The sequence below is a fragment of the Zingiber officinale genome, chromosome 10B (genome assembly GCF_018446385.1).
Source record: "Zingiber officinale cultivar Zhangliang chromosome 10B, Zo_v1.1, whole genome shotgun sequence".
Taxonomy (NCBI): Eukaryota; Viridiplantae; Streptophyta; class Magnoliopsida; order Zingiberales; family Zingiberaceae; genus Zingiber; species Zingiber officinale.
Window position 1 is genome coordinate 15,481,818 of NC_056005.1, and position 15,723 is coordinate 15,497,540.

General features: G+C 35.8%; 2 protein-coding genes across 2 annotated transcripts; both read left to right on the forward strand.

Annotated features, from left to right (window-relative positions):
* Positions 1 to 7,582: 7,582 nt before the first annotated feature.
* Positions 7,583 to 9,067, forward strand: LOC122030223 (transcription factor bHLH84-like). Its single transcript, XM_042589395.1, has 5 exons — positions 7,583 to 8,023; positions 8,119 to 8,313; positions 8,415 to 8,480; positions 8,553 to 8,618; positions 8,701 to 9,067. The coding sequence occupies exons 1-5, from the start codon at positions 7,628 to 7,630 to the stop codon at positions 8,788 to 8,790; spliced, it is 813 nt and encodes a 270-aa protein (XP_042445329.1). The 5' UTR covers positions 7,583 to 7,627; the 3' UTR covers positions 8,791 to 9,067.
* A 1,322-nt stretch (positions 9,068 to 10,389) lies between these two features.
* Positions 10,390 to 11,643, forward strand: LOC122028657 (probable strigolactone esterase DAD2). The gene is made up of 2 exons (XM_042587499.1): positions 10,390 to 10,806; positions 10,941 to 11,643. Exons 1-2 carry the CDS (start codon positions 10,394 to 10,396, stop codon positions 11,371 to 11,373), a joined length of 846 nt encoding a protein of 281 aa, XP_042443433.1. The 5' UTR covers positions 10,390 to 10,393; the 3' UTR covers positions 11,374 to 11,643.
* The last annotated feature ends 4,080 nt before the right edge of the window (positions 11,644 to 15,723 follow it).

Genomic DNA, 15,723 nt, shown 5'->3' on the forward strand with positions numbered 1-15,723 from the left:
GGTATAATGTGTCATCCTTGTGATCCCCCTACATGGAAACATCTTAATATTGTATTTTCCTTTTTTGTAATGGAACCACGTAATGTGAGATTAGGACTTTTCGTAGATGGATTTCAACTATTTGGTTAGTCAGGACAACAATATTCATCTTGGTCAGTTATATAACATCGTGCAATTTACCGCCATAGATATGTATGAAAGATGAATTTATATTCCTTACAATACTTATTCTTGGTCCAACCAATCCAAAGAGAAGATGAATGTTTTCTTGCAACCTCTGATTACCGAGTTGAAAGAATTATGGAATGTAGGGTCGGTGACTTATGATGTTGCTAATAAAACTAATTTTAGATTACATGCTGCATTATTATGGACGATTAGTGATTTTCTAGCATACTCAATGTTGTTGAGATGGAGCACGACTTGTAAATTAATACATCCACACTGCATGATAGAGTCTGATGTATTTTTATTACCTTACAGCGGAAAAGTATCTTGGTTTGATAATTATCATAAATTTTTACCACTTGATCACTCTTTCAGGTGAAATAAAAAAAATTTTCTAAAAAATATTGTAGTTAGAAAACCTCTTCCAATCCATTCTTTAGGTGAACAAATTGTTGGAGCAATCTATGTGACCCTAGGTTTTGATATTTAGACAAATGTTTAAGTTAGACTTATTATTGTATTCGATATACATTATGAATGTGCAGGATATAGGTACAACAAGGAAAAGTCCAAGTATACTATTGGCAAAGGTGAAAATTCAAGTGGAATCTTGGCGGTGTAAGTCCAAGCATGCAGTCTTGGCAACGTAAGTCCAAGTGTGACTTGACAATGGTTGAAGTCCCAGAGGTGAGGAGCCTCTTGACAAAGGAAAACCCAATAACAAGGACAAGGTTGAAGAAAGCTCCAGAAGGTAAGGTGTGAAAGATGGGGAGACATCTGAGGGATGCGAGGCTGATGGAGGTGGCTAGAAGGCCAGGTCTAGGTTGGTCGAGCAAGGATGAGTACTAAGTGAATGTACTCGGGGGGTCAAATCCTAAGGTTAGGGTTTGATGAGTTGACTGGGATAGGGAACAAAATATTTCTATGCTCGCTGGTTGTGAAAACAGTCGTTTGGTACTGTAGTAGTTAACCGTTACCATAGCAGTTAACTGTTATTATAGCAGTCAATTGTTACCGTAGTAGTCGATTATTACTGTAGCAGTCGACTGGTATATTGTAGCAATCGATTAGTACACTATAGCAGTTGACTGGTATCGAGCCGTTGGCTTGTAACGGTTAAATTCCATTTAGAACCAGTCGGCTGGAATCTTTAATAGTCAACTGGTGGCGGGAAATATGGTTAGGTGTTTACTCCTAAGCTCTATTTAATAGAGCTCGGAATGCTTGACAAAGGCTGATGAAAAAGAGGTGGTTAACCCCTATTAGTATTCTTCCAAGTGCCCTAGCATCCCAAGCGTACTTGTGCGAGTTGTGGTGAGGTTTCTCCACCTACAAGGAGCTACTTGAGCTAGCCGGAAGTTTTCCGGAGAGTCATCCACCAATGGATCGGGATCGTCCACCTTACGGACAGTCGTGGAGTAGGACCTCTAATCTCTGAACCACGTTAAACATAACGTGTTAGAGGTTTGATTATCTTATTTATTGCCTCTAGGTTTTAGCTTTCATCTTGTTAGTTTGTTTTGTATTTCCGCTGTGCACTAACAAGCGTAGGAAGCGAAGAAGTAGGTGATCGGCTATTCACCCCCTCTAGCCGGACGTCTATGCCCCAACATAAATCATTGAGCAAATAGATAGTTATAGATTTCTACTAGTATATCAATCTGGTTCTGATGTGATAAATAAATATATTGTTAGGATATGCAAGTGTGGTTGGAAGAAAAAGAGTATTTTTGGGAGTTACTGTATTGGAAGTATCTTCTTATTTGATATAATTTAGATGTTATGCATATTGAGAAAAAGTTCTTCGATAATATTTTTAACACTGTGATGAATGTGTCTAGAAGAACTAAAGACATTGCAAAATCACGTGAGGAATTAAAATAACTAGTCAATGGACCAGAGTTGCATCAGGATGAAACAACCAATAGATTTCCAAAAGCTTGTTATACATTGGACAAAGATGGTAAGAAAAATTTATGTAATTGATTGAAAGAAATCAAATTTCCATATGGGTATACCTCAAATATGGCTCGGTGCGTGGATATGAATAGATTAAAGATGTTTGGAATGAAAAGTCATGACCGTCATATATTCATGCAAAGACTTATTCTAGTAGCTTTCCATGACTTACTTCCTCAAAATGTTTGACAAACACTCTCTGAATTGAGTTTAGTTTTAGAGATTTGACAACGAGGTGTATTATAATGGATAATATACTTTAGCTAGAAATAGACATTCCTCTTATATTATGTAAGTTGGAGCGTATATTTCTATCTAGTTTTTTTTATTTAATGGAATATCTACCAGGTCCTATGTAGTACAGATGGATGCATCCATTAGAATAATTTTTGAGGAAATTAAAAAATAATATTCGTAACAAAGCAAAAGTTGAGGGGTCAATATGTAATGTTTATATGGTTGAAGAAGCATTTTCTTTTTGCTCATATTATTTTGCTGATAGTGTGCAAACAAGGCATCGCAGATGTCCACAAAATTCTGATGATGCTCATAAGCCGATAGATCCATCGATGCTTTATATTTTGAAGTTTCCTGGTAAGTCAATAGGTGTATCACTTTCTAGATGGTTAATCGAAGATGAATACTATGCTGCAAGAACATATATACTCTTAAACTGTGAAGAGATCAAACCATATACAATGCAAGTTAACTTCTCTAATTAAACACTTATCCTTTGTTTAATTATTTTGCTTGATATCCCAATTTTTATATAATTACCTTCTTTCCTATCTTGTACGAACAACAACTATATCTATAAAATTTATCAATTGGTGTAAGTGAGGTAGCTGCAAAGTTAGAGACCAAATTTACATTATGATTTTAAATATATGTAAGTTAGAGAATTTGTGAAATTTTTTAGTTCATGTCTATTAAGAAGTGTCCTAGTTTATATGTTAACTATTTTTATAGGTGAAAGATCGTAGAATATTAAATGTACAAAATGATAGGATAATGAATACTGCATTAGGATCCCTCCGTAAAATAAAGTTATACTCTAGTTACTATGTTAGTGACCTTAAATTCATGTGGCACAATGAGATTCACGGAGATTAATCTATAATTCTGGTGTTTACGTCAAAGGATCTATGGACAACAATAACATTGAGTTTGATTACTATGATAGACTTGAAGAAATCATAGAGATTGAATATCCTGCATTACTAATAAAGAGGTGTGTGTTGTTCAAATATTCATGGTATGATCCAACCCAGAGAATAGACACAGAATACATCTAAATTATAATTTAGTTGAGGTTAATGCAAACAAAAGATTCAACAAGTTTGAACCTTTAATTTTCGGGATGCAAGTGAGTCAAATTTTCTATCTTGAATACCCTACGAAGAGAAGAAGATCTAGTGAATGGTTGTATATTTGTTGAATCAAGTCTCGCTTGACCATAGAGATGTCGAATACAATCACTGCTCAAAACCATGATGCATTTTAGAATGATGAAGTGGAGAGACATTAAGTTGATTTACAACTCCAATCTACTCCTCAATTACTTGTAGATGTCAATGTCACTTACGAAGAGATAGATGATGGAGAGAAGTTCAACAGTGAGGATAAAGTTGAACTAAGCTCATCTAGCGATGAAGACATAGAAATTGTTAATGTTGATTAGTCAGATGTTATTGATGATTAAATATTAATATTATTGTTCATTAAGTAAGTTATGCTTTCATATTATTTTATATTTATATTATCATATTTTTAAACCTTATTATGATGTTTGGTAATGTTATTTTGTAGATATCATTATGACAGAGCAGTAGATTATAACACTCCGTGGCTACAAGGTCCTTAGAGTTGTAGGAGACTTATAAGTATTTTTTCTTATTAATAATTCAAGTTCATATATGCTTTTATTTATAATATATTTCTCATAACTTAATATTATTTCATGCAGGTTCACTCCAGATGGCTATCGAGTTGCTACCTATATCACGGAAAAATTCAAGGAACGAGTTTGCGTGTTTGGTACTATATGGAGGCATGTAGACCAGGAGATGAAGCTGTTTTATTATAATAAATTTGTGGTAAGTAAATTTAATATATTTTTTCTCATTCTATAATATAGTTATCATTGAAACTATATGTTTATTTTATAATTACAGAAAAGATATACATAGGAAGATGGGCAAGAAGAACAATTTAAAGTTACATGAAATACTTATTGTGCTAAATTATACAGAGATCATATGTATTATATAAGAAAGAAGGGTACTAGGTCTGCGTATGTTTTTGAGGCGATATGGAATGCATGGATGATCACTTGGGCTGTAGAAACGTGGTAAGCAAATGCTGAAAAGGCAAAACCAAATAGAAATACAAAGCTAGGTGGCCCGAGCACTGAAACCGCTCGGCATATGTTAGGATCAAATTATATTGTTGAGCATACTATGAATCTGGTGAGTATAATTTAAAGTTATACTTTATAACAAATTTTATATTTATTACCAAACTTGTATAATTTTATCCCAAATTTTTTGTATGTAGGAACGTGAGCTTGCCCGATAGCCCGCATGTATGGAGGTATTTCTCAAGACCCACAAGAAGAAGGATGGGCCATTTTTTGATTCTCGATCTCAGACTCTACATGTACGATTATTAACTTTATTATATTTGTTCATTTCTATTTTGATTAGTATTTAGTAATACTGATCAAATTAGATATTATATTTTTTTATACAGCAACAAATGACAGATAGAGTGACTCAGACATTTCAGCCATCAGTAGAGAGGGGAGAGTCACAGTCTCTATCCACCGACGCTCTAAATGAGATTTATTATGATCTTGTCGGTGGAAGGACAAAAAACTCTACCCTCTACGGCCTTGGTTCCAGGCCAAAGTTGCATTTGATTGTTTGAGGAATCTAGTGGGTTGTGTAGTTCCTCTTCTTCTAGTGAGATACAATCTTTAAAACGTGAAAATCAAAAACTGCGAACTCAATTGAAATCAATGAATCAGAGGATAACCGATATGGATCAGTGAAGGGCTGATGAGGAGAAAAAGAGAGTCGGACGTGACAAGAGTAATGAAGCTCTTATGGCCCAAATGCGGGTGATCGTGGCTGATTTCACCCCGGCATCACATTGTTTTGAGTCACAGTAGACTCAAGATCCATCAGACGGTGATGATGAGTTTTTTCTAATGTTTGTTTAACTACAACTTAGTTTTTATTTATCATATATAAGCCGTGGTGATATATTTATTCTATTTTGATATTATATTATGTTCATTTCTAAATATTTTATTACTATATATTTTAGGAGTCACGTTCGGTTCTATTTATATATTGACTTTTTATATCATCATATGCTCATTTTTGTTCAGGTATCATTTTATTACATATTAAATTCGTTAAATATATATGCAAAAATGTTTATTTAAACATCAACATGATCATTTGATATTTAACTTTTTGTAGGATTTTCTTTATTATCTTATGTTGTATTATTTGGAGTACTTTCTATTACGGTATGTATTCTGTAAACTTAGATTTATATATGGATATTTGCATTTGTATTCTGCAGAATTGTTTAATTTTGTTTGTTTTAGATAATTTTAATTGTTTCTATTATTATAAATGTTAGTTTGTTTGTGCTTAAAGGCAATGTATGAGGAAGAAGAATGAATTGTTAGGAGGTATGGATTGTGTTTTTATGTGTGAATTTTATAAATGTGATTGTTATATGATGTATGTGTGTAGATTGTATATATAATGCCATCGTCTGTGATGGTTTTGTATATTTCGAAATTGTAAATAGGGCAGAGCGAAAATAGATTACTACTGTCTATTTTTTTTTTTTTGCTTCCGACGGATTACCGATGGAATAGGGTTTATGTTGATAATTATCGAAAACAAACACCGACGGATACTTACGTTTCCGTTGATGTTTAGATATAATACTGACGAAAAGCTTGTTTCCGTCGATAATTACCGTCAGAATCGAGGTTCTGTCGATAAACCTTAAAATAGCGGAACCTGGCTACTGTAACTATTCCGGTAGCATTATCGACATGAAAAAATATCTTCTGTCAGAAACCTCGTTTCTGACAAATTACCTCCCAACACCAAATATTCCGTCGATAAGTCGTCGGTATATGCATATGCTGATCGAATTTCGATGGATATTTCTATCGGTACTGCTAATTTTTTTTATAGTATTTCAAGGTTTATTAGTACTTTTTACAGACGCATTAATTAAGGATGTAGAGTTCAAGATTTAGCTGTGATATATTATTAGAAATTTTTTTTATTAATCAATCAGGGATCTAAAGTTGTAGACTCAACTCTGACGTATTATTGAGAATTTTTCTCATTAATCAATTAGAGATTTAGAGTTCGAAACTTAGCTGCAACATATTATCGAGAATTTTTCTCATCAATAATTTTTTCTGATTCTTTTTATTCTCACATCTTAGGATTGACAACACCACGAGTGAGCGATATTAAAATTTTTTTTTTTAACTTTTAGCTAAGATTAAATATGATATTAAATTAATTTTTTATAAGAGAAAATCCGTTATAATAATTTGATGTTCTTTACACATGAAATTCATATCTAATATAAACTCATAACTAAATCATTAATTAGATATATAAACTTGGCCTAAAATTAGCCACTCTTTCACTCTGCAAATTAAAGTTCAAATGGTTTAACCGGCTAAGGCCCAATTCATTTTAAAAAATACTACACGTTCGATTCACTTATTCAACCCTTGATTTTAATCCAATGTCTTTTACGTGTCAAATGCTACTACCTATGCGGCTGTTCCGAGCTCATAAAAAAAAAAAGTGGATCTAAAAGAAAAATAAAAGAAAGTACGAATAAGAGAGAGAAGAAAGAATTTATTAGTTTGATTGTGAGGTTAGAACTCAAGATGACGCAGAAAACAATGGGTCAGTGTGCAACCTCCGTGTACGACAAACATGGCCATGGTTGATATTTTGTCCTTCCTCTACCGCCATGGATAATTCTTGAGCTCCAACCATGACTTGCCGACCTCTATCTTCTCCGTTTCTTTATCAATTTCGAAGCATCAAGTTTGCCTTGACTACTTCATCCTCTTAATTCCCACGTCCTCTCCAATCTCCATTGCCCAATAATTGTATCTCTCTCAGCTTAACCATCATTTCATGATTATTAATTCAATCATTTGAATAACTCGTTAGCAAAATCATAGCTTCCCATTTAAGAATATTTCCCGGCAAAAAAAATCCTGCTTCCTTTATTTTTAGACACCATTATTTTTTAAATATTGCATAACTGCAGCATTCTTAGCTGTATTTCCTGTATCTCGATTAGAATTTGATGAACACGCATGAAAGAGTCAATATTTTGCAACTATATATATATTCTCCCTCTATCAGTTTTCCAACACCAAGAGTACTCCTCGTTCTTCATTTCTTCTACGCCTCAAAAGTCTTTCATTGCAATGGATTTTCAAGGATTGGGATCGAGCTGGAGCTCGTTTGATGCTGCGATGTTGGGGGAGGAATCCCAAGTCATGGAGCAGTTGTTCGGTTCTCAGGAGATGTTTTGGTCCGATCACAATTCTTCCGGTGATCTTTTTGATTGGACTCTAGGCAATTGTGCTGCGACCAGCTCAACCAACTCCGTCAGTGTTCTTCCTCATCCAGACGCCAATTATGGAGGATATAATTACACGAGCCAAGCCAAGATGAGCTCGGAAATGGCGGAGCCTCTGCCGCCACTTCCGCGAACAACGAAAAGGAAGTTGAACGGTGAGGATGCTGATGTGCCCACAAAGGTAGAGGAGGATACGGCAATGTTCGGAGTTCCTAAAAGGAAGGCTAAGGAGTCAGCGCCAGTGAGAATTCTAATTCATAGTTTCGATTGTGAAGCGTTGGTGTAAATTTACAAATATACAGATGATTGATGATAAAAGAAAATGGTGTTTCTCAGGTTTCTAAGAAGAGGAAGAATTCACAGTCCAAGAAGACCGAGAAGAGTGATAGCACTGTGAATGAAGACATAAATTCACAGAACTCCAGTTGCTACAGCTCAGAGGATGACTCGAATGAGCAGAATGGAGCAGCAAATAGACAGAAAAAAACTGGTAGAGGAGCTGCAACTGATCCCCAGAGCTTGTATGCAAGGGTAAATTTCAAATCTCTTTAACATAAACAAGATAACTTCTTGCCCTGTTCATTTTTTTCCTTTTTTTTTTTGTAATAGTCCTTGATCATTGTGTTTTACAGAAAAGGAGAGAAAGGATCAATGAGAGGCTGAAAATCCTGCAAAACTTAGTTCCAAATGGAACAAAAGTAAGTTGTTTGGGAATTGTATTTGTAGTCTGAACAAGGCAGTAGAGGACTGACAACAATTGATCGTAACAGGTAGACATTAGTACAATGCTTGAAGAAGCAGTTCAGTATGTCAAGTTCTTGCAGCTCCAAATTAAGGTTATACTTAATCACATCACTATATTTCCAAACATTCAGAGTTGCTGTTTAAGTATCTGAAGGTATAATTCGATTTGTGCAGCTGTTGAGCTCTGATGACTTGTGGATGTATGCTCCCATTGCTTACAATGGCAAGAACCTTGGAATTGACTTAAACATCTCTGAACTGTGACAACCAGACCAATGTGCGCAGTCATAACTACATATAGAACGAAGGGAGAATAACCTGGTGAAAATGGCAATTTATACTCTTCATTTTCTTCGTTCAATCATCTAAATTGTTTGTTTTTATAATCTCATTTCAAACTAGTAATGGGGTTTTCTGTAAGCAATACTGAGAGTTGACAAGGGAATTGATGAAGTCTCATGTTCTCTTAGACTTTTTACCTCGGTGCTTGTTAACATTGTAATATTGATGAAAATATTGATATACAGGTATAAGATGGAGATAAGGAATTTCTGTTTTTTTTTATTGAGGTTCTTACTTTTGATACTGTAAGATATGTTCTTATCATGAACAACATCATAAAAATGGTAAACAAGTGGAATTTGAAGATGAATGAAATGAGGGACTTGAAGAAGCATTCCTTATTGTTACCTTTTTGTATAGAATGGTCCAACAAACCATTTGAAGCATTCCTTGCAACGGCTTGAATGCTTACTGATTGCCTCAATCAATGTTACCTTGTGGCTCCATTCTGTGAATTTATGTTTACTGATTGCTTCCTGTGTCAAACAGAGCAGTAGGTAAGGACCATGTCAGATCTACCATATGAATCCTTTAATGGCCTTTGCATCTTCATATGTTAACTTGGAGAGACGAGCAACTTCATCTTCTATTTATTTAATTAAACTAAAGCTAATCTCTACTTTTAATTAAATGGGCGCTCGTCTTTTTGAGCAGGATAATGCTAACATCCAGAATATATACATACATGTGTATGCATGAGTACTTTATGTAGATATTAATTACATGTATATACATATATGTATTATAATTGGGAGATAAAAATTTTTAGCTGGTCCGAACAAGATTTACCCTTTCGAGCAATCAATCCGATGAGCACCTCTCCAGAACAAAGTAAACGGTATCAATCGCAACATCTTTACTTTCTTCGAGGAAGGTAATTATTTTGTAGCAGACAATCAAAGTCAACCGATCTGACATTAATGCATGATAAACTTAATAGCCAATTGACCAGCTGACCCAGTCACAACCACTATCCGATCGCTCTATCTTTAAAAAAAAAAAAAGAAAAAAAAAGAATCAAGATTCTCCATTTTTTATTGCTGGGAGCAAAATTCAGACTAATGATGCACTTGAATCTGTATTTCTGATATAATATAATTCGTATACCTGGAACAAATCTACTGATCGTCCTGCGCGAAGAAGGAATTGCTAGACGATCTGGATCACGCGGTCCCCAAGGAGTTATATTTTCATGAATAAGAAGAAGAAGAAGAAAAATAATGGGGAGGCGTTTAAAGTATCTAATTTACCAATGAGAGATCAGAAGAATCCAAGACTTGGTACCAGTCCTGGTTCTGAAGGAGGAGAAAAGAGGTGGATTAACCATTTCTCACTTTGCATCTTCACTATCAGTTCAATCTCCAACTTTATTTTATTTATTTTTATGAATTAAAGAACAATTCTTGATTCAGGGAAGTACAGAACGCGCATCAAAAATCTAATTTTTACGGTTCGTTTCCCAAATTGACAAGGCCATGTTTAGTAGTTATACAGGGCGAGGAAGCGTACGGAGCAGGTGGCGGAGATGGGCAGCTGCAGCAATGCTAGAGCAGGGGCGGTCCGCAATGGCGGCTCCAGTCTACTGGAGATACTGAACGTGAGGGTGGTGGGCGCCGGTGAGCGGGTGGTGGTGCTGTCGCACGGCTTCGGCACGGACCAGTCGGCTTGGAGTCGCGTGCTGCCTTACTTGCAGCGCGACCACCGCGTCGTCCTCTACGACCACGTCTGCGCTGGCAGCGTCAACCCCGATCACTTCGACTTCCGGCGCTACACCACCCTCGACGCCTACGTCGAAGACTTGCTGACCATTCTCGACGCCCTCGGAATCGACCGTTGCTTCTTCGTCGGGCACTCCTTCTCCTCCATGATGGGCATCCTCGCTTCAATCCGCCGCCCCGAGCTCTTCCTCAAGCTCATCCTGATTGGTGCCTCCCCTAGGTTTAACTCTTGTTTATTTATATACAAATTCTATCAAAATTTGAATTTTGAGATTTGGAATCGAAAGCGCAAATTTGCGACTTCCGATCGCAACAGATGAAATTTGAAACACGGCACCCAAATTTGGTGGCCAGGTTTTTGAACGACGAGGAATACCACGGAGGCTTCGAGCGGGATGACTTCGACAAGGTGTTTGCGGCGATGGAATCGAACTACGAGGCCTGGGTGCGGGGCTTCGCGCCGCTAGCTGTGGGAGCGGACGTGCCGGCGGCCGTTCAAGAGTTCAGTCGGACGCTATTCAACATGCGGCCGGACATCTCGCTGTTCGTGTCGCAGATGGCGTTCAGCATCGACCTACGTGGTGTGCTGGGCCTGGTAACCACTCCTTGCGTCGTTGTTCAGACCGCCAAGGACGTCTCCGTCCCTCTTTCCGTCGGCGGCTTCCTGCGGGACCACCTCGGTGGCCACACCATCGTCGAGTACCTCCCCGTCGAGGGGCACCTCCCCCACCTCAGCGCTCCTGCGGCTCTCGTCCATGTTCTCCGCAGGGCTATCGCCTCCCCCTGATCCTCTCTCCCTCCCCTGATTTAGCTCACCGCGTCCGCTTCCGAGTCAACTCGCCAGGCCGGCGATGAAACGGGGAGAGTAATAAAGTTGATTCGTCCCTTTCGGTACCATAAAAGAAGACAAACGCACCAACCGATTATAGGACATCCTCCGTCTTTTTCTTTTTTCTGTTTTTTCCCCCTTCGTTTTGATGTTTGGTGTTTGTTTTTTTGGGTCAGAATTGAAATATTCAGTTGTTAATTAGAATTTGATTATGAAATGGCAGCGGTTGAAAAAGTCGGGTGGTCTCTCGATATATAAATTATTTCAGAAATATCCTGCATTGCCCATTGAGGACGATCAAATGTGCAAAATTTCCAAATGATTATATTTTTTTCAATATTTTCAACAAATGACTCATACTTTTTTATGGGCGAAGAATGCTCTTCTAATTTAGGCTTAACTCTTAGCCATATGAACCATGTGCAAATCAATCAAGCTTTTGAAGAAAAGTTACCCTATCGATGTAGTCAATGGTAAAACAATAATTAAGAAAATCCAGATTTGAATCTTAATATGAACGATTATTCTGAAAATCGATTCAGAGAATAGAGTATGCATAAATTAAGGTGGGTTGGAAAATCTTAACTCAATTCAATCTAAGATGGATTGTGGGTTGGTTAGCCAAGAGCCCATCAAAAAATTTTAAATTTTTTTTAAAAATTTCATATCTTCAATATTTTATTTTAAAAAAATTTCATCAATCAAATATATTATATTTTAAATATAAATGAACACAAATTAGTACATATATAAAAAAATATTAATTTTATTTTAAAATTATAATAAATAAAAATAATAAATTGATATAAAAATTAATTTACATATAATTTTTAACCCGCGGGTCAACCCAAATCCGTCATGGGTGCGGGTCATAGGCCTAGACGGGTGCAGCCCACGACAAGCTTGGATTGATAAAATTTTAATCCAACCCATTTAAATTACTTGACGGGACGAAATAACCCGACTAGGCCCAATCCAAATTGACGCCTCACCTATAACAGATAGGTGTATGAAATGAGATAATCTCCTAGTTTTTTTTTTCTTCTAAAGATTAGTCCTTCCCTTCGTCAATATGAGTATATGATATGACTAGGAGCATAACAAATCAACCAATATTTCACATTTTTCACTTCATTTCTCAATCGGGAAAACAAATATAGCGCTCAAAGTCTATAAATATTATAGAAAATAAGAGTTGAACGAATTCAATTGGAATAAACATACGCTTGATGATGAGGCGTGGCATTTGGCTATCCTACTAAGAGTTATGCTAACTGCCAACAAATATAGTTTATATTGTAAATTTTAACTACATATCCTTAGTCAAATAAGGCATGACACTGAAGTAACCAGACAAAAGATCATATGCAGAACAGATTCTCATCGGCAGGCTAATTACAAAGACAAAGGTTTATCATAATAGTGCTGATGCCAACTTATGGAATTGCAGGAAGAATACGGAATCAGAACAAAGAATCATAAGCACCTCGAGTACTTCAAATTTGTGATTTCGAAGAAAAAGAAACTTAGACACCAAGGGTGAAGAATAAAAAGAGGCACAAGATCAAATCCAGATTGCTCCGGGGTAACTAGATCTAGATACATGTATAATCCGAACAGAGACGTAGAACAAAGGCTGTGAAATAGGGCATCAACACCCAGTATTAACCACATGAGCCTATTATCACCGGCAAGTTAACCAAGGCCCCCGTGTTTTTATTACGTCGATAAAACTACCAACAAACCCCATCCAGCACTATGAATTGTCATTCAAAATAACAAAGACCAGGAATTCGAAAAAGAACTTTTTCTTTAAAAAAAAAAGGAATATAAATGTCCACTTGCCTATTCTTCGCGGGGCGAAAACAAAACCAATCGTAGCGGCCGGCGAACCTGTTGTCAATCTGCTCCACAAGCGCTGCCTGTGATATCGAAGCCGGCAACCACCGAACCACAACCTTCGTCCGGTAGGAGGGTTCCTTCATGTACCCGACCCCAGAAACGCCACCAATTCGACGGGAAATCGACACCTCTGCTCCAAAATCGGTCGCTCTGAGAATAATTCAAAGGAACCACAACCTTATGGATTTTGCCCGCAAAATAGGGTTCCGAACCGAAATTTCTGGGGTAACAACCTGTATTACCGTGGCACCATAGTCCGGGACTTGAATCAGCATGATAGAGAGCAACAGGAAGATGTTTACCGTGAAAAAAAAATATGACGGTCAAAAATCATCTGACAATTTCACCTTAATAAGATGAGCATTCAATACTGACCCTAGAAGATATTTGATTATTTAATGAGTATGAATAAATTTTATATATGATAATTATAGGGACGGAGGATATAAAATCTGATTAAAACCGAGCCATTGCATCCCTATTAAAAAGCTTTTTTTATTTTGAAATATGACTGTCATTGAAAAAGCTTCTTTCTTATTAAATAGATGTTATAGTTTTAATATGGGTTGATTTATTTAAAAAATTCAGAAAAAAGTCATTTTAAAATTGGGTAAATCTGGCTTGCCAGAATGAAAATAAATTTATCTGATAAAAAATTAATTAAGCTGGTTAAAAAATTAATTAAGTATTATTAATAAAAATTAATTAGTTATTATTTTTGAAATTAAATATGAAAATAGGTGAGAAAGGATATAATTGATTCATACAATATGATATTATTTAAACACCTTTAATAATAACCCTAAAATATATAAAAAAATTATTTTAACTAGTCAGATTCTAGCTATTTAGTATTATCTTTTAAAATTTATAGCAACTAATTTTATATCAATTCGAAGTCATTTGGTTCATCAGTTGAATTTGGACAAAATCGGTTGATGGACCAAATGACTTCGGATAAATATGAAACTAGTTCTTATGTGTTCGTCTATCTCTCATGATTATATACATGCCCTTAAATACCAATTTGATAAAATATATTGAGAGTGATGATTTTTTAAATACGAATTAAAATATTTAAACATATTCATATTCAAAAAATTATTGCTCTCAATATATTAAGTTAAATTGACGTTTAAGGGCATTGATATAATCAGAAGAGGTAGACAAATAGATAAGAACTAGTTTTATGTAAATTCGAAGTCATTTGGTCTATCAGTCGATTTTGGGCAAAATTGGTTGATAAACCAAATGACTTTGGATTGACATGAAACTAGTTTTTATATGTTTGTCTACTTCTCCTGATTATATCCATGTCCTCAAATATCAATTTGACTTAATATATTGAGAGTGATGATTTTTTAGACACGAATTAAATTTTTAAACACATTCATGTTCAAAAAATCATCACTCTCAATATATCAAACAAATTAACGTTTGAGAGCATGAATATAATCAGAAGAGATAGCCGAACACATAGGAACTAATTTCATGTAAATTCGAGGTCATTTGGTCCATTAGCTGTTTTTGCCGAAAATCGACTGATGGACCAAATAACCTTGGATTGACATGAAACTAGATCATATGCGTTCGTCTATTTCTACTGATTATATTCATGCACTCAAATATCAATTTGACCGGATAGCTAGCAAGAAGTCCAGACGGGTCGAAGGGCTGACCGGACGTCTAGCACGAAGTCCAGATGGGTCGAAGGGCTGACCGGACGTCTGGCAGGTAAGTTGAGGTAAGTCACTGGAGGTAGGGCTGTAAATGAACCAAGCGTTCTTGAACAAGCTTGGTGTTCAGTTTGGTAAGAGCTTGTTTATGTTCGTTCAATATACATTAGATTAATTAAACAAACAAGCTTGAACAACTCGTTAAGCTAAAAAAAATAAGCTTGAACACATATGTGTTCTGCTCATTAACGTTCGTGAACAACGTTCATGAACAACATTCATGAACAATGTTCGTGAACAACGTTCATGAACAATATTCACGAACCATATTCATTAATAAAACTCTTTTCAATATGCTAAATAAACAATAAAATAAAATAAATAAATAAATTTAAATTATCAAGCTCAATAATCAATCAAACAACTAAAAATTTCAAACAATCAAACAAGCTTGAATTAAGAGATTGATAACATCTAAACGAACTAAGTTCGAACCAAGTTCAAGCCAAGCTCGAACCAAGCTCAAGCCAAGCTTGAATTGAGAGTTTGATAACATCTAAATGAACCAAGCTCAAGCTAAGCTTTAAACAAGCTCAAGCTCATAAAAAATAAACTAAGCCAAGCTTGAACACTCATTTCAAAAGCTTGGTTCATTTTAAGCTTGGCTCGGTTTGGCTTGGTTACCTTATCAAACAAGCTTGAACACCCCAAAGCTCGGCTCGACTTGTTT